The sequence below is a fragment of the Umbelopsis ramanniana genome, assembly GCF_025399195.1.
Source record: "Umbelopsis ramanniana AG unplaced genomic scaffold K450scaffold_7, whole genome shotgun sequence".
NCBI classification, from domain to species: domain Eukaryota; kingdom Fungi; phylum Mucoromycota; class Umbelopsidomycetes; order Umbelopsidales; family Umbelopsidaceae; genus Umbelopsis; species Umbelopsis ramanniana.
The window spans coordinates 97,287-118,226 of NW_026252093.1; the positions used below are offsets into that span (position 1 = coordinate 97,287).

Here is a 20,940-nt window from a genome sequence, read left to right on the forward strand (position 1 = left end):
CCCTGATTGGTAATCGTGGATAAAACTTGGAGCTGACGCGTCGAAGAGATCAAGTTTTCCCGGGACCTTGGGCGCATCTATGTGACTGCCGGTATCGAATTGGTAAACGACTGGTCCCACATTCGGTTGAACAATGAACCGATGCGTGAGATTGACTTCACATTTGAAAGGTCCAGTGCAAATCTTCTGCGGCAGTTATCCTTCGTGAAGGCACAGCTACGAGCGAGATACAAGATTTTTCAAGTCCCTCTACTTTTTCAAATCGTTAAAAATCCAGTCATAAATGTATTATAAAGTAGATGAAAGCCGTTACCTTCATCGCCTCTATCAAAAAGGACGACTTCTGCTTCGATGATCCAATCCGTCCATGAGTGAAAAATAGTATTGATCATTTGCACTTCTGGCGGAATCTCCGTAGCTACCGGAAATACGGACTGTCCTTCAACATGAGAGTGATAGATATGGTGTTGCTTGCTGTCATAGTATATTAAATGCGAGCTCCTTTTCATCGTGCTATTGAAGTATTCCTGTAGTTCAGACATGGCTGCCATTATATGCATCAATTCATCATGCCTGTTGTTCGAATAGATTTAGTTAAAACCTTTCATTCATTTAATTACTGCGGTAGGCATCATGAAAGAGATACCTTGTCATTTCCTTCCCTGCGATATCTTCCCTCGTAGAGTTGTCATCTTGTTCATCATCAATGATATCTACTAAATTATATACTGCGATCAGCGACGGTGCCCTATCTGGATACTCGCTATCTAGAGATGGGAGAATCCCATTGGCATCCTTGTTGGGTCCGCTTCTTATATGCAAAGCTGATATTATGGCTCTCAGGTGGTGACTCGTAGGTGTATAGCTACCAAAAGCATTAATGTCCCTGTGCCTGAAATGGGTGCTAATGTTAAGTTGACAGCTTACCAAATCCGTATTCTGCTTAACCATATCCTTTTCTGAAGGTCTGACATTTGGTTTGGATGGCAAGAGCTTCCTGGATTAGCTTCGCCTAGTGTTTCAGCAAGGGACATACGATCCTTGACAAAAAGAAGACACCACGGCGTGTCATCAACGCCTTCATCAAACTCATGCGCTCGCGTTTGCAAAATTGATATGATACTATTCCATAGCGAGCTATTCAGATTGGGGTTGTTAAGCGTCAGTAGTACTATTGTAGGTAATGCAGTTGTCAATTCATACTTTTTCTGTCCACTGAGTTTGTACAGTAAGCTGTCACCAATCAATTGGTGATCATCGTGGTATGGATCTTCTTGGCTGTTCGCTTTCTGAACGACGGCTCGAGGAGAAAGCGCTAGATTTGCAATGTGGAAAGGCATCCCAGAAAGCGTTCAGTGAGACTAAAGGTTGTACTAGGGATTGATTAGCTGGTTGACAGAATGAATGAGATTATGGCCAAGCCAATCAAATAGTACAAGATAAAGCTTGTCAAAATAGGAGGTATCGCCACTGCGTTTCAAATTGGACATTCGTAAATTTGAAGGTCCCGTTTGGCTATTCCTACAGTTTTAAAGCAATACTTTTATTATATATCATTAAATAATGAATTAGGACGGCTTCCAATGCCTCGAACTTTAGCTGCTCAAAGTTTGCCAAGACGAGAAGCACCGTCGATACGGATGACCTCACCGTTGAGCATTCCGTTCTCTATAATGTGACTAGCCAAGAGAGCAAACTCTGGTGATTTGCCCATACGAAGGGGAAAGATTGCGTCTTTGATAATCTTGGCCTGGAGGACATGATTCGTATCAGATATCACATGTCACACTTCGAACGACGTTTGACATCGTGTACTTACCTTTGCAGCTTCATTCATCACGGCAGTCATGTTAGTTTCAAAAATACCAGGGGCAATGGTCATGACACGAATACCAATGGGAGCCAAATCTCTAGCCATAGGAAGGGTCATGCTTGCAACAGCACCCTTAGATGCAGCGTAGGCAACTTGACCGGTTTGACCGTCCTGGTATGCAACAGAAGCTGTGTTGATGATGACTCCGCGCTCACCTACATAACCTCACATGAATACGGTTTTCATACATTTCTTTCATATGGTAAATCTCTACTGTCTTACCGTCTTCAGTAAAAGGTTCCTGCTTTGCAATGGTCTGCGCTACTTGCTTAGAAACATTGAAGGTGCCAAGAGTATTGACTTTCAATGTGAAGTCCATCATGTCCATTGTCATGGTTCCAGATGATTTACCACCAGCTCTAGCAGTCTGATACATTGATATTAATAAACGAGTAGTACTCCCGATCCTCTTTCATATTTACTCACTCTAGCAGCAGTGGCAACACCGCCGCAATTGACGACACCAGCAAGTTTGCCAAACTTGGCAACCGTCTCTTCAATAGCCTTCTTCACGATGTCCTGTTTCAACATTTATGTCATTAGATCAAGTTCGAAGAAGTTGATATTAAGATTTGATGAAAAATACCTCTGATGTAACATCAATGGATCCGCTTGGTGCAAATACGTTACTTCCTAGTTCCTTGGCAACTTCGGCACTGTTTTGGATGTTAGTTTCCATGACCATGACTCAGTCAAGTAATTACATTCTGATAACTTACGCCCGTTCTTCATTAAGATCAAAGAGCTATCATCAAATACTGTTAGATCAATTGTAAATCTTTCTTTTTTCTTTTGACATCTTTTGCACTTACAGCAACGTTGGCACCGCGCTCCACAAGAAGTTTAACAGTGGCTAAACCGAGGCCACTGGCTCTAAGCAAAGACAGTCAGAATCGAGTGTTACATTGCGTTAATGGTGCAATGCGAGCTCTTACCCTCCAGTGACAATGAAAGTGTTTCCTTTTATTTGCATAGTTGTATTAAGTAGTAATGTTGGAAAGAAGTGTAAAGAGCCATAGTAATAGTCGCTGACAGAAGGTAATTGAACTGGGCTCCAATTTTCACATGGCCCAATTTGTTCCCCAGATTTGCTCTGCTCTGGTTTGGTCCTGTGACTCGGCTTTTGCTGTTGAAGGCTCGGTGTCTTTGGGCGATTGCGTGTCTTGAAGCTTTGCGGATATCAAAAACTATGGATACCATTAGGCAAAATATCGAAAACAGAGATTTCCAGAAACTAATTGACTTATGTGAATCTCTTGAGTTTGAGGTAATGTACAGAGCTACTTGCGTATATGTTATCAAATAGTTGACTGACAACATGGACACCAGAATTCTGCATTTCCGACCCCCGACTTACCGCAATCTACAATATATGCAACACTATTAGGAGCATACCTGGTCGTCAATGATTTGTAAGAGCGCATTGGATGCATCCTGAATCAATATCTTCTGGTTAACTAGATAACCTTCGCGTAACAGGAATTCGGCAAGATTCTTGCGAAAACGTATCCTGCAACACTATAAAGTCGAAGCCGACGTTCCCGAAGAGTTAAATGCTATATGGGGAGTTGGAGCTGCTCTTTGGATTCGATCATTTGCAAAGGCTTATTCGGTGTTGGATACTTATGCTTGGAGTACGGACCTACGACCAATAATGGCACTTCTGAGAGGTACGTGAAAGTTGATCCGCCCCGTCATCACGATATATGAATGCTTACGTGAAATTACCTGGCCGATACCAGACACTGTACAAGAACAGGCTTATCAATTGATCAGTAAATCGTTTTCGTATATTAAGGTCACATCGGCAGCTGAAATGCTCGGCATGCCACAAGACGTTGTATCAGAAGGTAATGATTACCTGTCTATTATCAGCGTATGATGATAGCTTTCATTTAACAATGTCAAACACACAGCATTAACGAAAAAGGGATGGTTACTGGATAATGAATCCCAGTTGCTCAAACCTGCCCCGATACGTGAGTGTTTGCGATGAAAGATGTTTCGGTATCAACTCAGGTCCATAGATAACTAATATTCTCTCTTACAGCCATGGCCCCGCAGGAAAAGATATCACTAGACCAGTTATCAAGATTAGAGGATATAGTAGTTTATCTCGAATCATCGTGAATATACCAGACTGACGGTTTTATACAAATTGTGAAAGATATTATGTTATCTAAGGAAATGGGGGTATCAAGATTTACATCTGTCAGGACGCTGATTTCTCAAATATGTGATATTCAGATTATCGCCTTCTTTCTTGCGAAGAAGTGTTGTTGCTGTTGGTTGGTATCAAGCTTTTCCCTCTGAGAAGTATATTATTTGCTTTTGGATGAGAAGAGGGAAGGGTATCTTTTGCTGCGTGCATCTTGTACAGGGCTGAGTTTACATTAGATGACGATGGACCAGTCTCAAGTCGAGGAACAGCTGATGGTCGCATGCGATTCCGGTAGGAAGGTCTGTGGTCTGGAGACGGTGAACATTGGGCATTGATTGCTTGAGATGGGCTTCGTAGCGAAGGAGTGGGCGAAATTGAGCGTCGTGGGCGCTGATGCGTTGAGCTTTGTTCGAGTTTCAAAAACTTCAATTCATTTGCAAGCTTCTCAACTTTCCTTTGAATTGTGTCCATTTCTTTGTTACGTTGCATTTCACGCTCGGCTTGGGCGCTTATCTCCTTGGCGGCCAACTGAATGACTCTTTCCAAATTTTCACGTTCGTTTCTTTCGGCTTGTAGTTGATGATAGGTAACATCGACTTTTTCGGCACTTTCACGCATCAGCCTGTCCTGTGCTTCCAAAGTTATATTTTCGTTATCCAAAAGTCTGCAAAGTTCATCCCGTTCTCTTCGATTTACTTCTCCTAGCTTTTGTAATTGCCGCTCGGATCGTACTCGGAACCGTGCTTCCTGCAAGACTCTATGCTTCAAGCCGCGAAGTTTTCGATCGACTGAGCCATTGCATTTTTGTTGAAACTTCACACTGAGCGTCATAATCAGCAACATTGCTCGGGCTGAAGTGGGCGGATTCGATTTTCGTTCGCAATAACCTCGCCATGAGGCTTGTATTTTGGTAGCGGCCGCATGTTGCAAGTCGAGTGAAGTAACTGTTTGATTGACAGGCAATAGAACTGATTCTGACTTTAGTTCAATGTCATGCGAAAGGTCCTTGACACTGCTTTCAACAATGTGAACAGTATTCCCTTTGTATTCAAGTACTAGCTTGTCTGGCATTTCGTATTGTTTGGCTGCAAGTTGTTTCGCATGAGAGTACTGCCGAGCCAGTATTTTACTATTGTGTGTCTTAGAATGTAGAAATGTTGGGCTATGCCGTGTATTATTAGCATTCACGGAACCGTTGGTAAGTTCTGGCGAAGACGTTGGGTGAGATGACTCCGTGTTAACTATTGCGTCCAAGGTGTTGATACGAGTAGCGTCAAAAGATCGCGTAGAAGCTGGGTTTAACGCAAAGTAGATTCAGGGCAAGGTCAGTTTGTAAGAACATCGTAGTAAATACTGAGAGAAACGTTAAATCACCTTTGTAGCTTCCATTTTCAAGTGTGTCAGCCGAGATTTTAGGGCCGTGTGTCCAATTGTCAAATTCTTCAGTGCCAACACTGGCCGAATCGTCATCATCAATCACATTGGAATAGCCTGATGAATGCCGTGATAGTCCATCTTTGACCATTTGTGCGATAATTGGACCTGGAGTAGATGGCTGATGAATGTCGACCGGAAAGGTCTCCGTGGGCGTCGTGGTGGGATACAAGGAAAGGTTGTTTTCCCCAACGGAAATTGTGCTTGACCACGATAATTTGTATTTGACATTATCGGTATCGGTCGGTACAAAACTATCTTTTGCCGTAGTAGTGTCCCTCATATCAATTTTAGATGAGTCACTATCACCACTCCAGTCTACGATAGGAGATCCTCTGGTCAAGTGGTACCGGTGCTGTGTATTCTCTTCGTTGACAATATTGTCAACTACGTTCGAGCTAACGGGAAACTTGTAAGCGAGTTCTTCGGGGTCCAAGTTTTGTGGAATGTAAATATCTGCTTCGTCGGTGGTTTCGTCTTCCAGATATGACTGACTTTGTTGATAATATATGCTTTCGATTTGAGGCTGCTTTGAGACTATGGTAGAAGAAGCAGGACTCTTCACCTTTTAAAATTAGCAAGGATGGTGCTAGGGGTGAAAAAATTGTCCCTAAGCCGAACTAATACTAGTCGAGACCTACCGACGATTGCCGCATAGAATACTGCAATGCCTGAGAATCAAGCAGCAATATTTGTCCACGGGAGTCCATATTGTTTGTCAACAAGGGATACGAGAGAAGAAAGGTGTTCGGCTTCAAGATTTCCTATAGCTGAAGGACACATAAATGCCAGGAGGCGATAAATAAGTAGGGTAGCATTATTTCAGGAGACCGGCAGGTCGAAATCCCTTACTTTTTACACCAAGGTGAACGATGCTAAAGAAAAATGATATCTTCAATTTCCACAGTCGTAAAAACTTTTAGTTAAAGAAGTTGGAGGCTGATGAACGAATTTGTATTTTTGGATCGTTTTCAATTTTTTTTCAGAACACATTAACACGTGGGTGAACGTTGTACAATGGAGCACAGCTTCGGGATATGAGCGAACAATTAGCTGCGGCCGATTGTTTAAACATCGGTGTCTTTAAAAATGTCAATATTATTAAAAGCTATAATTGCTTATTGGTTCAAGGAATCACATTCAAGGTCAAAAAAAAAAAAAAAGAAGACGCCAAAGAAAACCCGGATTAGCATGTAGTGCCATGTTTAGGAATGAGTTTACGACTATTCTTGTACGCTTTGCACTGTTGTGGTAGGGAAATCAGACAACTTTTGCTTCCTACAGAAGAAAGCGAATCAGAAATTTGGAAATTAAGCAAATGCTACAGGCAAACTAATACTGTACCCTTGAGATTTGACGCTTTTGGTCTGTAAAATGGGTATATGTAGTTCGTCAGGATCTGAGAAAGGATCCATGTCTTCCAAATTCTTTGCAGCTTCTTGTGATGGTTGAGCTGAGCTGTTTGAACTGTAAAGAAGTAGGATATTGGTAAACAGGTTCTCTGTCTCTCCTTTCTTTCTCTAAAATATTTACATACCTAGATCCTTCTATGTAGCTTTCGCTACCCGTTGCTCTGGCTGACATGTCGCCATTGGTCTAAGGATATGCTGTGTTAGCAGATGAAATTGAAATGTGGTGACCAAGTAACGGACTTACTTCAAAGTCAATAAGAGCGGCATCACCAGTGCCTCGATGTGCCACTTTCTGTGAAGCCGCTGTAGCTCTATGGTAGTTCCCATGTTCGACCATTTCTTTGTATGTGTTAAATACGCTCTTGATCTCATTGTGACTTTCCAGCAAAGTTGCGAGAGTTGCGGGGTCACCACTATGCTGCATGTGTTGTGAAATTGTGATCTGGGATTTTTTACACTTATCGTAGAATTCCTGTTGTGATTTTTCATTAGTCAACTCTCTCAGCGCCATGCTTAGACGATCAGTCTAATACTCTACCTGTATCAAAACATTTTTGGAAATATCCTCTTGACTAGGGTCAGTGAAGGCAAGCATCTCGGATAGCAACATCACATTGTTGTGAGAGACCTCAATGTCAGTGGCAACCGAATGTTGAAACTACCAGCATATCAGATAATCGGCTTAGTTAACGTGATTTGAATTGATTCCGGCCATCATAAATATAAATTCTTACAGCATTGAGTGATGCATGTACTGCAGCTTGTCGTAATTGTTCTTGAATAGTTGCTTGTTGTTGTTGTTGATGATTTTGGTATTGTCCATTTGGTGAGACTGCTTGCGGGTTTGCGTTCTGAGGACTTCTTGAACGTGGGCTACGGGTGTACGGTACACCAGGCACAACACGTCTAAACAATAGAACGACTTCACTCATCTCTTGAATGTTATAATAGTAAGATGCCCACATTTGTAAACAGGCGGTTCCTCGTTCATAAACCTGTGGATCAGTTGACTATAATGCCAAGCAATTTTAGATGCTCGTCCAGATTTCGCGAATCTTAAGTTGCAATTACCAGGTGAAAACTTCACTTACTTTGCTTGTTAAAAGCTTCTCCAAATCTTTTAAGAATGATTTGGCAGTAATTTGAGCTATTATCGGAGAATCAGCCAAAATGCTCTACGACGTCCCAGTTTAGTGCAAGCTAAATACCTCGAAACCTTAATTCGCTGTTCTCTGTCAAGGCCTTCAGAATCTGTTGAATGAAATTATTACCAATTGCTTCCAATGTATCTGAACGATATCAACGCCATAAACGTACTGTAAAGACATGAACCTGGGTGGCAGCCACATTACTATTCAGCTTTTTCTGAAGGGCCTTTCTAGCCTCCTTTGCCCCCGTTTCACTGTTGGTAACTTGCTGACATATCGAAAAAATGAGCCCCCAGTCTTCCGATTGTACTGTTGGTTGTGTCGCTAACTCTATGATAGAACAATAAACTACAAGATCCGGAATCAACGACCTATAGCTCCCTTCAAATACCTATGTTTTGTGTGATTTCAGTTGTCGGGGTCTTTCTCGAAAAGATGCTAAAGTCCCAAGATGGTGAAGATAAGTGGCCCATTCTGGTCTATCATAGATGAAAGAATCTCTCCATACCTCATAGTGCCTATAATGTGGAAGCAATGGTTTAGATTTGAAAGATGACAAAGTGAAAGACCTGCTGCATAAATACCTGCCAGCTCAGCAGAACACGGCTTTTAAATTCATCAAAGCGCCACTGGCTTGTGTTGCCTGCCACCAATTTTTCTACGTAGATTCTCGGTTACCGTGACACTAGCTTCACCAGCTTTCACCATAGTAACCGGACCATAGTAACCACACCACACACAATACATTCACCATCGATTTTCTTTTTAGAAAGCGATATCTATATATGTATATTTATATTGGGTTACGGGTATCCTATTATCATAAGACTATATATGGGGGCAGTCAATGTGTCAAGCTTGATATTCCAGCCATCAAGCGTTGTTCCGTAGTAACCGGCATACGCCATTTACCGTGTAACGAGACTTTGCCATGACGATCAAAAAGTTGTTCAATTGCTTGTTTCTCCAACTCAAATAAGTGAGTTGTTACTCCCTCGTAGAGATTATCAAATGTTGTATAATTAGTTTCGTACTGCAAAATTTTGAGATTGGGAAAGAGCGCCAGGATATTTTCAAAACCTGGCAGGGTGATTGGCGATGTTGTGTATTTAGCAATACGTAACGACCTCAATTTGGGGCCAAGGGCTTGCCTACAAGGTTTGTCATGCCAATTACTGCGGTATGCGTTCTTGTACGGCTGAAAACGCGATTTCATGCTCTTGTCGTCGGCTTCTGTGCACATGTCGTTCACGAACTGAGCTAGGGTATGATTGTTGAAGCAGGCCAAATCCATGATTTCCAAATCCTGCAGCGATGTGCATGAAGTCAAAAGCTTCCATAGAACTTGAGGTTTCAAGTCTTGCGATGGCATATTAGCGGTTTGGCTTGATACATTGGGTTGCGAATATGTGCTTGGGGAATTCTCACTTGTAAAGGATAAAGATAATGATTCTAATTTCTTCCAATGCTTAGCGATACTGAGGATCACTCTTTCGTCCATGCCTAAGCGATAACCTTTGAATTGTCGCATGTTGGGGCAAGCAGCGACCAAAGCTGTCAGTAGGTCGGGCGAGTTGAGGGTATTGTCTCGGTTATCCATGTAGTTAAACGTTTCAAGCCTAGATCCGTAGCGAACGATTCCAAAAACGAGATCGGTCATTTCGAGGTCCATATTACAGTTCTGAATTGACAATTCGGTCAAGGTGTTTTGGTTCTTGTCCATCAGATTCAGAAGAGCATCTGAGAAATGCTCGTGTAGCTTGAATTGCAGCCTCTCATACTCTTGTTTACGGCGAGCTGGTTGCAGAGTAGTGATGTGGGCATAGAGAGTTGGCAAGTTGGGTGAGCTGGACGCGAAAGTGACGGGTACCACAGTGGCCTGGATAAAGTGCGAGTAGCAGGAATGAAGCGAAATACTGCGAACTTTGGTTGCGATTTTTGATAGCCGGCGAAGTTCGGTCACCAAATCGCGCATTTCCAGCCCCTCAAGGTGGACTTCTCTATAAAGGTAAGGATCCGATGCTATTGTATGCCAAGATTTACATGTCCTGTTGATAAGAATATAACAGTCAGCTATGTATATTCAAAAATGGCCGTTTCGCGAGAGGGGGATGCGTCCGTTCCCCGCCACTTCTTTTTCGAGACATTTGGTCCACAAAGAAAAAAAAACACCACCACCACCAACAACAACAACAACATACCTTGCGACTTGAAGTCTATCCTCCAGTGGCAATAACAGAAAGATCTGCACTAGTACAGATTCCGGCAATTGAAAGATTCCCTCTGAAGTGTAAGCCTTTTGACATGACAGCTCAGGGCTGGGAGGTGGTGTAAGAAGGGACACCATAATTGTGGAGAAGGAAAAAAAAACTTGCAAAAAAAAGAAAAAGAAAAATTTCAGGCCCTGCCGTGTTTTAAAAAAGTAGAAGAGTAGGAGAAAAGAGGATAGAAGAGAGAAATGAGGGAGACCACTAAACGAACAAGGTTTTTATTTAAAAAGTTTTCGATGACCCTCAAATCCAACACAATGTTGTAGTCAGACGGGAACCTTGATTGGTTTCAGGTATAAGCAAGAAACTGCTAAAGTTCATTTCCGCACAGGTGTTTCGCAGGAGAACTACTCTGCGCCCGTCTTTCATTTTTCTGAGACAAACACACAGCGAGTGGTTGCGAAAGCCAAAGTTTCAGTGCAATAAAGGTACCAAATCCGAATTCCGACCTGCGCGTTACTTGAATGGCTCAACGAGTTTTTCTCTGTAACTCCTAGTTCTTATAGCACCGCCTGAACTCAAGAGAAACCAGGTCAGTTGATACGCAAGTATAACAAGACTACCTTTCTATCTGTCTCAACTACGCGGACGCATAGGCATGTGCCTCTGTCATGTGCGGAGTGGCTTGAGACTTGGGCTCCATTTTCACGCACAGTTGATCCTGTCTTTCAGATTTACAACTCAGTCAATCCAGGCGATCTGTAAGCGATTCTCGTAGTTTCAGATATAATGTCAAATCATCATCGTTGCCAAGGTAAAATACTGGTTTACCTATATGACATTAGCCAAAATTATCTTTAGCGTTATACCAAGGCGTAATTTTGAGGTCGTGCCCTTGGGGTTCCCTTTTTTGGTTGAATTCCATGAAACCACTCTATGATCCAGAAAACACGGATTTTACTCAGATGCGCTGGGTCACTATAATTTCATTTCACCCGAAACCTGCTTGTAACCACTTAAAAGCGGTGTATAGACTGATATTCAGCTATGTGAAATGCAACGTGTCTTGAGTTATGTCGACATAATCACCGAAGAAATTTGATTTCTCACTTTAGTGCAGGCATGTCTCTCAACACTGTTTCTCATCCAAAAAAAGCTGCTACATTTTGTCCCAAGTTGGTAATCCTAGCACTATCCGCCGAATGAGTACAGTGTCGCCTTCTCGTGCTTAAAATAGGCCCAGATTATGTGAAAAAAAAAAAAAAAAAAAGCCGTCTGTGTTTTAGATGTAAATTCACGCGATGAGCAAGAATAACTGGAACATCATTTTGGTCGTACGGAAAAACAACCAGATTCATCGAGTCAAGCCCATGTCGGCTGTACCTTAATGGGCAACGTTCAAAAAACACATTGTTTGCCTGTATTGAAAGTTGACAGTGACGAGTTGTTTATTTAAATCTTTTCAAAACCCCAATATGCTATACACAGCAAGTTTACGCACAGGAAATATTTGGTTTAATGTTTTTTCATTTATTACGTGAACTTTGTTCATCTTAGATCTGGGAAATGATCAGATATGATTTAAGGTCCAGCAGTAGGGGCAGGGTTCATCTTGCGCTTGCCACCGAAAGCAGTGGTAACGTTGACGAAGCGACGGCTACAAAAAGACGAAATAATGTTAGTGCCTCGTTCAATAACCATATTTCAAAAGTTTCAGTTATGTTTAATCTTCTTTTACAAGTGTGAAGCCGTTATTTGCTGTTGTGTTTTGCGCGTGGACGTATTACTTAATATTTGCTGCAGTCACCCATCTCGAAAGTAACTTTTATGACAATGGAAGTCATGCACCCACACTTCATAATCCGAGCGACAGTCAATTTGGTTCGTTATTCTGAATTGCCAAAAAACATTCTGCCCGCAACAAAATCTGATCGGCAAATTTTGGCAATTCGATTAGGGCGTATTAATGTCGCAAATCGTTCAATTTCGGATTCAATGCTAAAGTTGTCGTCGTGATGGTATGTCGCTCTGTCACATAATCAATATATGAAAAAATTCTACATACTTGTAGATGATTCTCTTCTTGGCGCGGCCAACAACGGGCTTCTTCTTTTCTTGCTTGGCAACCTTGGGGCACTGAGACTTGACCTTACCGGCACGAGCGAGGGAACCGTGAACTTTACCCTACATATTCGATATCGATGATTAATGTACGTTCAATTTGTTGGATGGCTGTCGATGGATGCATGATGCATGCATATCTTACCATCTTTGAGTTCTGAAAGTAAGAGAAAGATTTCCTATGGGCGAACGCCGAAGCATCCTTTGTGTCTGAGCCAGCCCGCTCATCTCGTGCACGTGATTTGCTGATTGATTTCCCATTTGTAAAATTTGCTTCTTTGCCATTGAAGCATTTTCATACCAGTTGCTCTTCTCTTTCTTTCAACAAAGCACATCTTTATACCATATCTGGTGTTCCGTAACATGGTACCCTTAAGATCAACAAAGGACTGAAAATGTTCATCTTTTGAAAGAACATTTTCAAGGTTTTTTACGCAAGATATCAGCATACTCCCATCAGTTTGTATTGCTATTTTCAATCAGGCTCAGGTCGAAATTTAAATCGATACCAAACAGCGGATAGAATGAATTGAAATTTGCTATAAAAGTGAAGCTATTACATTGTAACCAATGCAGCTACTGAAAATATGACCTTTCTAAACATCAGTAAAGCTTTCCTGCTAACTATCGCTGCATTGGGCGTCCTAGCTCAAGAAGAAGGCTCTACTCTCCCTGATGCCACAGCTATCGGCGCCGCACCACCGCCCAGAAAGATTCAAAGGCCAGCAAACTGTAACACACCAGAAGTCATTCAACCTTCAGCTCCTTTCTCTGTGGTCTCTGGCTATGAAGCCATTGTTGTATCTAACACTATTAAAAATCCCCGATCGGTAACTGTGGACGAAGCAAACCATTTCTTGGTCTTGGCCGCAGGTGACAACTCGATTTATTCTATCCGAGAAGATCTCTGCGGAAATATGAGTCAGCAACTCTTGGTTAACGGATCAAAACTTGGTGGTAGTATCCTTCAGGATAGTCTAATTGCCTTCCGTGACCATCTGTATGTTGCAACTGGCGATGCTGTTTATAAATTTCAATATTCCCCTGGTCAACACTCTGAAATCCAGAGTGCACCTGAAGTCGTTATCAAGAATATTGGCGAGAAGCAACTTCCTATGACCATCGATCCTAGAGGTCGTCTTTTCGTTCCAAAAGGATTCAGTCAAGCAGCTACTGGAGGATCACAAGTGAGGCAATACGACTTGTTGGATGTGCCTGCTGGTGGCTTCGACTATGGCAACAGCGGCGAGGTCAGTATTATAGACTAAAGAGTTTTTAATCGTTGACATTAGGCTAAACTATCGTTCTATATGACAGGCTTTATCAGCAGCAGGAAATAACGGAGCTGGCCCGTTGGCCTACGATACCCAGGGAAGAATTTGGGGAACCAACATTGGTTAGTTCGCAATATAACATTTTTAACGTTTAATTATTTTGATATCTAACCATACACAAATGATATATAGCTGCTGATGGTTCCGAAAACCTTTCACTATTTGATGCCAACGCCAGCTCCAATACTACCGTTCCCGTAGGATCGCAAACAAGAGGTATTGCTTTCTATCGTGGCCTTGGATGCTCAGTTGGAGATGCAGATTCTTTGGGTACAACTGAAGGTTTCCCCTGCCGATGGACCGATCATGCTTTCTTAGCTACCCGTAACACTGGTATCGTCCATGTGCCATTCAGTGATTTGGCGCATGCACCAAGCGGCGCCCCCGAGACCATCTTTGGACAAACCGACATCTCTGATTGTTCAACTGGTACATGTATTTCACCCATTAGCATAGCCTTTGATCAAAATGGGCGAATCGTCACTGCTAGCGACACTACCAACGAGGTTTGGATGGTAAGAAGATTGTACAACCCAGATGCGGGCAAGATTCTGACCGACAAGGCCAACGCAGCTGACGCCGCCTCAGAAGCTAAAGACGAGGCCAAGGATGCCGCCGCAGAGGATGCGAAGGCACCAAAAGAGGATGCTACCGTTCCTGAAGATTCTGCAAACCAAGAATAGTTTGTGACATTCCATTGTTCCGCCTATTGATTTATTTGGGCAAAGAGTCTTGCATAGCGCTGCAAAAAATATACTGCTCTCTTGCTGAAAATCAAAGCAAATAAGCTCACTCAATATAACTTTTGTAATATATCAATTCTGTAGCTCTGCTACAAAAATAAACCTATTCTTCGCTGAAACGCTTACTGAATTGCATACATGTCTTTCTTTCGCATACAATGAAAACGTGTTTTAAATGCTGATTGTCTTCAAGACTTTCAAATTATTCATTCCCTGGGCGCGGTGTCTTTGGCGTAAACTGACTTATACAAGCTCGCGAAACTATCCAGGTCGTGTGGAAAGCATCTACCCCTATCATCCCATCCGCGCGAAAAACTATCCGATACCGTGGTGGCCACATAATGAGGCGTTGACAGTTCATCGGAATGTGGATAACTGTGATACCACATTCAGTGATTCTTCATATCGATAGCATGGCCCCACTTGAACCAAGAACACACGATATCATGTGGTAAACAATTTAGTAGTAATTCTCTACATCATCCCAAGTAAGTGTATTGCGTACTCTGCTGCATTGAAAACTTTTTCTCTTATAATATTATTGGTTATCTCAAGATATGGCATATATGGCATATTGCTGCCTTCTTACCGATGCAAATCAAAACGCCGCAAAATTGTATCATGCAATGTTTTTTACTTTTCATGCCTTTTCTTCCCGCTGGCATGGACCCATGCAATGTGTTTTACTGCATCTAAAAGGAAAATAGATGACATTCGTGAGTGGTTACGGAGTTAGTATAACCACCAATTGGTGTGCCCCGCAAAGATTGGGAAAAAATAGCATGCGTTTTTTCCCTGTTGTTTCAGTACCACCCATGCATGAAACAAGCTGGCGTAGGGTCATGTTACTTATAAATTACGAATTTTCCCGCCCAAAAACACAACAGCATCTTTCATTCATCACTATGCCAAAGAAACACGTACCAAAAGAAAACGAACCCACGACAAAGGCCGATAAGAATCGACCAAAATCAAAACACGAGAAGAGAGAGGAGCAAAAGGCTCACAAACAAAAGGTAAAGATATTCATGGATGTGTTTACTTATGTGTGAATATTTGATGGTAATACAAGCACTCCATTTGGGTATTGCAGAAGAATGAGAAAAGAGCTGAAATGATGAAATTTGGCACGACTGCCTAAGCAATGTCTTCAAACTCGCACATCAAATCAATCATTTGAACAATAAAGTCTAGCGTTTTAGAATTGTTTGAATTTTGGGCAAAATTCTTGACGATAATTATTTTATAAATTTTGAGAAATTAGAAAATCTGCTATGTAATAGAATATATAGGAAAAAATGAACCTATGAGTGATTTACAACATCAAGGCAGCGAAAGCGGACATGACAGTCATGGCGACAGCAATTCTGCTAATTTCCCTTGATTCAAAGAGAGAGCCAACACCGGAAGAGGAGGTGATGTTGGTGTTATTGGTTGGGACGCTGGAAGCGTTCTGGGCGGGGATAAGAATAGCGTCAATGATATGGATGACACCGTTATCAGTCAAGATATCAGTCTTGATGACATGAGCAGTCTCGTTGCCAGAAACATCAGTGAGCTTGACGGAGCCACCGGAGACATCAAGGGTGAAGTTGGATCCAGCTTCAGTGGTGATGTTCATGGGAGAGGTGAGGTTGGTCAAGTTGGTGCTGTAGTACAGACCTTCGACGACGTGGTAAGCGAGGATGTTGGCCAATTGAGAAGAGTTGTACTTGCTAAGAGCGTCAGAGCTGAAGGCGCCATCGTTGGGTGCAAAAATGGTAATTCCGGACTTCTTGTTGATTCCTTCAGTGCTGTTGGTAGAGTTCAAGGCATTGACAAACTTGTCGAGGCCAGCTTGAAGAGCAGTGGAATTGACGTCGCTAGGAGGCATGAGAACCTATGAGATGCGTTAGTACCTGTAGCCACCTATCTATACCAACCGGATCAAGGGGTATTACTTACAGCGTTGATGACATGAACAACACCATTGCTGGCAGTGTTATCAGCCGATGTGACGTTAGCGTAGTTAGCACCATAGTAGACGTTGACAACGCTGCCAGAAACCTTGACATTGACAGGCACTCCACCGCTGGGGAAGTGGTCATAAGTGCTGTTGGTCAAGTTGGTGGCGACGATGTTGGAACCATCCTTGAACTGAGATGAAGGGTGTGATCCATTGATAGTGTGGTAGCTGAGGATGCTTGTAAGATCAGTGGAGTTGGTGATCTGGACGCCATCGAAAGCACTGTAATGTTTGAACGTTTGTTAGAATCAATATGCCTAGATAAATGGCACGTTCTTCAGTGAATTTTTTTTTACCTGTTGGATGGAGCAAAGATGGTCCAGTTTCCATTGGTGCTGTTGCTCAAAGTGTTGACAAGTGAGGAGAAGTTACCGAATGTTCCATTGGTAAGAAGAGCAGTAAGAGTAGACAAGTCAGAGTTGCCAGTGATAACATCGACAAGGGAGTTTCCACTTTGTGCAAGAGCAGAGGTGGCCAAAACGGCAGCAGCAGCGACGGCAGAGGTCTTGAAGTACATTGAGATCAAAACTAGAATAGATGAGTGAGCATACTACCGTTCAAAAATTTCGCTTCAATTTATGTCTGTCAGTGAGCTGGATGACGGAATTCCTTTAACTGGCAAGTGACACCAAGGGTTGGGACATGATCACTTTGGTACATCTCGCACTTTCAGACTAACAGTAGTGCCAAGGCTCTCTTTAACAATTGCTCAAAAGTCACAAAATCATCATAGTCTTAGGTCGATGATTAAACTACTTCCCCCGCCCTTAAAGTTTTAGGAGTATGAAAGATTATTCAATGCGCTAAAAACAAGCACAATATTCAGGTACCACCGATGTACGTAATTGTTCTGGTAAAAACATAGGGCATCGGAAAGTGGCTTCCCCGGGCGGGGGGGGGGTTGAATGAGTTTCACCACTGTTCTTCGATCGTTATTACCACCGAATCTCGATTATCGAAGCTGTGTGTATTTCCCAATCGACGCATCAACAGATTGATTCTTTCGCTCGCTTCACCTCCATTAGTTTGCATGAATTCATCTCGTCCACGTGAGCTTTGCTTGGCATAATGGTAAATCATGGTTAGTTTGAGACTCTGAAAAAAAATATTACCGCCAACCTTTTTTCACTCCTTCCTTTTTCAAAAAGCGGGTTTGTACACATCGGAGTTGAGAGGAAGAGTTGACATGACGACGGCGGCGTCAGATGAGCTTTTCCAAATCCTTCCTTGGAAGATGGCATTTTGTAATGCGCTTGTTAGGAAACAAAATGTGCGAAAAAGGTAGGTACCCTATTTTCCTAGATTGCTTTTGAGCAAGCAACGGAAAAACATATTGAAATGGGCGGCTGCGCCAATTTTTCATAACTGACTTTCGATGTTGAAGACAAAAGTCCTCCTTATGCAAAACATCTTTTTCAAGCATGATCTTCTCTAACCGATCTGTCTGCTCATTTCCTTAATTGCCTTCATAGAAAAGCGGACATTTCCACAATACTCAACACAAAGCACATAATCTTGTGTACTTGGTATTGATTCTCCGGAAATAAAAATCGCCAAATTCAGATGAATCTGATGGAACACTGGTGCCTTAAAGCTTGTTCCACTGGATGAATGTTCTTTATTTTATTTTTTCACTCGATGGCGCCTTACAGCCATCGATGGAAATGCGTGGAAATTGCTGTTGCATATGCGATTTATACTCAGTAGCTTGATGAATAAAAGCTTTTTATGACCTGAAACTAAAAAAATAACATTGATCATGTTCCTACAAATCGTAATCGTCGTCGCTATCGTCATCGAATCGACGACGATTGTACTGAGCGTGTTATATCGCCGCGTTAGCATGATCATCATACCCGGTACACATCTCCTTAATTGTATCCACATACCACGATTTTGGTTTGCGATGCTCCAGAATCCTGTTGGTTAATTTGACCCAGGAGATCGATGAGCTGTTTTTCAGACACCTTGCTTCGAAGTTGACCTGACTGCGCCATGCGAATAAGTAAATCTTCCACAGCGCGTGCTTTGTCAGCCTTCACCATGTTGATTCTTGCCACTGTCGAAATATATATACGTTCATTGATACCTTTTCGATGAGGGAGAGACCTGCTATATATCACTTTCAACTTACATCGCTCTCTTGCATCATTATCGAGAATCTGAACCAGCATTGTCCTGCGCATTTCTTCCATATCGCTAAAATGTAAAGACAGAGCTTAGTATTTCGACTATTTTGCATTTATCCTTACTTCTGAAATCCATGAGACGCATGCTTCATCTTATGTGCACTTGTAGAGATGGTTCGTACCTTTTTTGCTGTTCATCTTCCTTGTTTCCTGATCCAGATCCAGATGGTGCAGCGGTTCTTGGCGATCCGCTTGGAGCTCCCTATACCAACAGTAAAAGTGAGTCCATCGGATACCATAAAGACAATGGCACCTTTCATATTCAGATTCATACCTGTTGAGCTTGTAGCTCGGCCAATCTACGTGCCCTTATAGCTTGTAATTCATCGTCGTCCATGTTGACAAGACCCAAATTCTAATATCCGCTTTTGCCAACCAATTTTTTTTTCTCTTTTGTCACAGCGCACGCTTTGCTTGATTCAAAATTTTTTTATTAACGTGTTTCGTTCAGCTTCATTCAGCTTGCTCGATAGCAGCTCTTTGCTTCAAAACTAAATCATTTCCAGTAACTCGCTTATAAATACTTTTAACATCGTCACATACGGTCTCAAAATGTGAGGTAGCATCATATGAACGCGATACAAAAACACCGGACTCTGACCCTTCCTCCAATGGTTCTTCAAGAGGGGAAACAGTAACAAACCTATTGATGAAAGGCAAATAGAACCGTCAATTAGCACACTATTGGATATAATCAAAGAGCAGGCTGAAAGACACTAACTTGTTACGAATTTTGCCCAACAACTTCAAACCTGGTTCGATTTCTTGTTCTGGATCATCGGTTTCGACAATGGTACTAACGATGGCTAGGTACATATCCTTGGGGCACACATTGTGAGTGGTTGAAACGCTAGCAACATATATATCATGCTTTCTTCCCACTTGTTTTTGAGGAATGACAATTTGGGCGGAATTGGCATCGCCAGTGTTGTCAATCGGGTGGTCTAAGAAACAGATTGCTCGGACCGTTGATCCGATTTTACGAACTTTGTCTTGTGCGTATGAGGGATCACAGATGATACTCTTGGCTTTGGCAACTCCGTCTCCTGACCGAACCCCAGTAGCAACCCCATTCTCGTAAATAATTTCATCTACAGGTTTGTCTAACATGTATGTTCCTCCGTAGATGGCGCTCAATCTGTTGGATCATTATATGTCAAATTTAGGCAACTTCACTCCATGATAAAATTTCTCCCAGCAATTTACCTTGCGAATGATTGAGGAAGCTCACCAAGTCCATACAAGGGGTAGATGTAGGGGCTTTTGCCATACCGGGCAACGGATCCAACATATAAAATAATCTTATCAACAGTCTCTCGAGCTGGCTGAGCAAGATAACTGTCGTCTAGATGCAAAGCCATTGCATGACCTTCGAATCATCAAAAGCATCAGTAATCCAAGAGGAAGAAGAAGAAGAAGGGGAAAAACATCTTGTAAAGATGGATACAAACCAATGAATTCCCTTGCGTCAGCCTCAAGCTCAAATTTATCATATACCTCGCTCATTGTATTCTTATCGAAGTCAAGACCTATGAAAAGCGCATGTGAATAACCCGACTTACGGTGTCGCTATCTTGGCGTAATAGTTTCGTACCTTCATGAGTGGAAGGATCAATCTCTTGCCAGTTTTGAATGAACTCAAAAAACTTTTGTACTCTACGCTTCTCCATCAAGCCAAGGAGAGAAGATGAAATTGCCTCTACTTCCGATGCTGGTACACGGTAAATGCTACCATTCTTGTATACGTACGATCCATTGATTTGTTTGAATTCCAGGTAACGAGTAACACCAGTATGTGTCAAGAAGCGAACGATCTCGCCATTAGCCATCATGAACTTGGGGACCAAGTCAACGTTGAAATCTCGGTCTCTGTAGCCTTCAGGTACTGCTTGGTCTGGGCAGAACTTTTTGTAGACCTAGTTGCAGAAGTAATTAACATACCGCCTTTTGCGCGCAAATCCTTTCCAACGATACGGTCTTAACATACCTGAGCCAAATTAAGCGATGCTGACTCGCCTCCGTAATAGTCATTGCGATCCATATGTAACACCTTCTTCCCATCCACAGACAACAAACCTGACAGAATACACTCTGTGAGACCGGTACCCAAAACAATGACGTCGTATTCTTCGTTCTATCGTTCAACAGCGGTGCGTCCATTAGTCTATACCTTTGCTTGGCACGGAGGAGTATGTATGTATGTTTCTTACCATAATATAAAGAGATTAAAATATAAAGCGCAACCAAGAAAAGAGCGGTGGGGAAATGGGAAAGAGTTTATATGTGAGATGCCAAAATTTTAGTCCTCGT

At 42.3% G+C, this 20,940-nt stretch overlaps 12 protein-coding genes across 12 annotated transcripts; 3 read left to right on the top strand and 9 right to left on the bottom strand.

The window, feature by feature from the left end:
- Positions 1–47: 47 nt before the first annotated feature.
- K450DRAFT_225038 (uncharacterized protein) lies at positions 48–1,408 on the bottom strand. The gene is made up of 5 exons (XM_051586311.1): positions 1,204–1,408; positions 928–1,137; positions 647–865; positions 314–573; positions 48–252 (listed from the first exon to the last, which is right to left on the bottom strand). The coding sequence occupies exons 1-5, from the start codon at positions 1,338–1,340 to the stop codon at positions 158–160; spliced, it is 921 nt and encodes a 306-aa protein (XP_051447840.1). The 5' UTR covers positions 1,341–1,408; the 3' UTR covers positions 48–157.
- Positions 1,409–1,448: 40 nt separating this feature from the next.
- Positions 1,449–2,877, bottom strand: K450DRAFT_225041 (uncharacterized protein). Its single transcript, XM_051586312.1, has 8 exons — positions 2,809–2,877; positions 2,686–2,746; positions 2,593–2,618; positions 2,460–2,529; positions 2,300–2,392; positions 2,096–2,240; positions 1,820–2,028; positions 1,449–1,750 (listed from the first exon to the last, which is right to left on the bottom strand). Exons 1-8 carry the CDS (start codon positions 2,844–2,846, stop codon positions 1,604–1,606), a joined length of 789 nt encoding a protein of 262 aa, XP_051447841.1. The 5' UTR covers positions 2,847–2,877; the 3' UTR covers positions 1,449–1,603.
- A 133-nt stretch (positions 2,878–3,010) lies between these two features.
- Positions 3,011–4,062, top strand: K450DRAFT_225047 (uncharacterized protein). Its single transcript, XM_051586313.1, has 6 exons — positions 3,011–3,140; positions 3,203–3,285; positions 3,353–3,543; positions 3,616–3,723; positions 3,790–3,852; positions 3,924–4,062. Exons 1-6 carry the CDS (start codon positions 3,063–3,065, stop codon positions 4,001–4,003), a joined length of 603 nt encoding a protein of 200 aa, XP_051447842.1. The 5' UTR covers positions 3,011–3,062; the 3' UTR covers positions 4,004–4,062.
- On the bottom strand, positions 3,790–6,403 carry K450DRAFT_225051 (uncharacterized protein). Its single transcript, XM_051586314.1, has 4 exons — positions 6,321–6,403; positions 6,110–6,238; positions 5,409–6,033; positions 3,790–5,326 (listed from the first exon to the last, which is right to left on the bottom strand). The coding sequence occupies exons 2-4, from the start codon at positions 6,176–6,178 to the stop codon at positions 4,122–4,124; spliced, it is 1,899 nt and encodes a 632-aa protein (XP_051447843.1). The 5' UTR covers positions 6,179–6,238; positions 6,321–6,403; the 3' UTR covers positions 3,790–4,121.
- Positions 6,404–6,405: 2 nt separating this feature from the next.
- K450DRAFT_225054 (uncharacterized protein) lies at positions 6,406–8,611 on the bottom strand. The gene is made up of 11 exons (XM_051586315.1): positions 8,537–8,611; positions 8,420–8,466; positions 8,198–8,358; positions 8,089–8,131; positions 7,972–8,027; positions 7,615–7,890; positions 7,419–7,538; positions 7,125–7,352; positions 7,006–7,064; positions 6,813–6,935; positions 6,406–6,746 (listed from the first exon to the last, which is right to left on the bottom strand). Exons 1-11 carry the CDS (start codon positions 8,539–8,541, stop codon positions 6,692–6,694), a joined length of 1,173 nt encoding a protein of 390 aa, XP_051447844.1. The 5' UTR covers positions 8,542–8,611; the 3' UTR covers positions 6,406–6,691.
- Positions 8,612–8,789: 178 nt separating this feature from the next.
- K450DRAFT_225058 (uncharacterized protein) lies at positions 8,790–10,665 on the bottom strand. Its single transcript, XM_051586316.1, has 3 exons — positions 10,230–10,665; positions 9,457–10,076; positions 8,790–9,387 (listed from the first exon to the last, which is right to left on the bottom strand). The coding sequence occupies exons 1-3, from the start codon at positions 10,373–10,375 to the stop codon at positions 8,873–8,875; spliced, it is 1,281 nt and encodes a 426-aa protein (XP_051447845.1). The 5' UTR covers positions 10,376–10,665; the 3' UTR covers positions 8,790–8,872.
- A 1,005-nt stretch (positions 10,666–11,670) lies between these two features.
- On the bottom strand, positions 11,671–12,518 carry K450DRAFT_183864 (uncharacterized protein). Its single transcript, XM_051584406.1, has 3 exons — positions 12,505–12,518; positions 12,304–12,422; positions 11,671–11,895 (listed from the first exon to the last, which is right to left on the bottom strand). Exons 1-3 carry the CDS (start codon positions 12,505–12,507, stop codon positions 11,820–11,822), a joined length of 198 nt encoding a protein of 65 aa, XP_051447846.1. The 5' UTR covers positions 12,508–12,518; the 3' UTR covers positions 11,671–11,819.
- Positions 12,519–12,691: 173 nt separating this feature from the next.
- On the top strand, positions 12,692–14,488 carry K450DRAFT_225064 (uncharacterized protein). The gene is made up of 3 exons (XM_051586317.1): positions 12,692–13,609; positions 13,677–13,755; positions 13,826–14,488. The coding sequence occupies exons 1-3, from the start codon at positions 12,947–12,949 to the stop codon at positions 14,374–14,376; spliced, it is 1,293 nt and encodes a 430-aa protein (XP_051447847.1). The 5' UTR covers positions 12,692–12,946; the 3' UTR covers positions 14,377–14,488.
- Positions 14,489–15,148: 660 nt separating this feature from the next.
- On the top strand, positions 15,149–15,664 carry K450DRAFT_225073 (uncharacterized protein). The gene is made up of 2 exons (XM_051586318.1): positions 15,149–15,452; positions 15,530–15,664. The coding sequence occupies exons 1-2, from the start codon at positions 15,219–15,221 to the stop codon at positions 15,575–15,577; spliced, it is 282 nt and encodes a 93-aa protein (XP_051447848.1). The 5' UTR covers positions 15,149–15,218; the 3' UTR covers positions 15,578–15,664.
- Positions 15,620–16,975, bottom strand: K450DRAFT_225074 (uncharacterized protein). Its single transcript, XM_051586319.1, has 3 exons — positions 16,738–16,975; positions 16,381–16,663; positions 15,620–16,315 (listed from the first exon to the last, which is right to left on the bottom strand). The coding sequence occupies exons 1-3, from the start codon at positions 16,956–16,958 to the stop codon at positions 15,752–15,754; spliced, it is 1,068 nt and encodes a 355-aa protein (XP_051447849.1). The 5' UTR covers positions 16,959–16,975; the 3' UTR covers positions 15,620–15,751.
- Positions 16,976–17,924: 949 nt separating this feature from the next.
- K450DRAFT_225080 (uncharacterized protein) lies at positions 17,925–19,015 on the bottom strand. The gene is made up of 5 exons (XM_051586320.1): positions 18,905–19,015; positions 18,753–18,832; positions 18,576–18,640; positions 18,331–18,500; positions 17,925–18,257 (listed from the first exon to the last, which is right to left on the bottom strand). Exons 1-5 carry the CDS (start codon positions 18,965–18,967, stop codon positions 18,207–18,209), a joined length of 429 nt encoding a protein of 142 aa, XP_051447850.1. The 5' UTR covers positions 18,968–19,015; the 3' UTR covers positions 17,925–18,206.
- On the bottom strand, positions 18,858–20,840 carry K450DRAFT_225090 (uncharacterized protein). The gene is made up of 6 exons (XM_051586321.1): positions 20,618–20,840; positions 20,225–20,546; positions 20,082–20,159; positions 19,837–19,999; positions 19,352–19,768; positions 18,858–19,273 (listed from the first exon to the last, which is right to left on the bottom strand). The coding sequence occupies exons 1-6, from the start codon at positions 20,669–20,671 to the stop codon at positions 19,084–19,086; spliced, it is 1,224 nt and encodes a 407-aa protein (XP_051447851.1). The 5' UTR covers positions 20,672–20,840; the 3' UTR covers positions 18,858–19,083.
- Between the last annotated feature and the right edge of the window lie 100 nt (positions 20,841–20,940).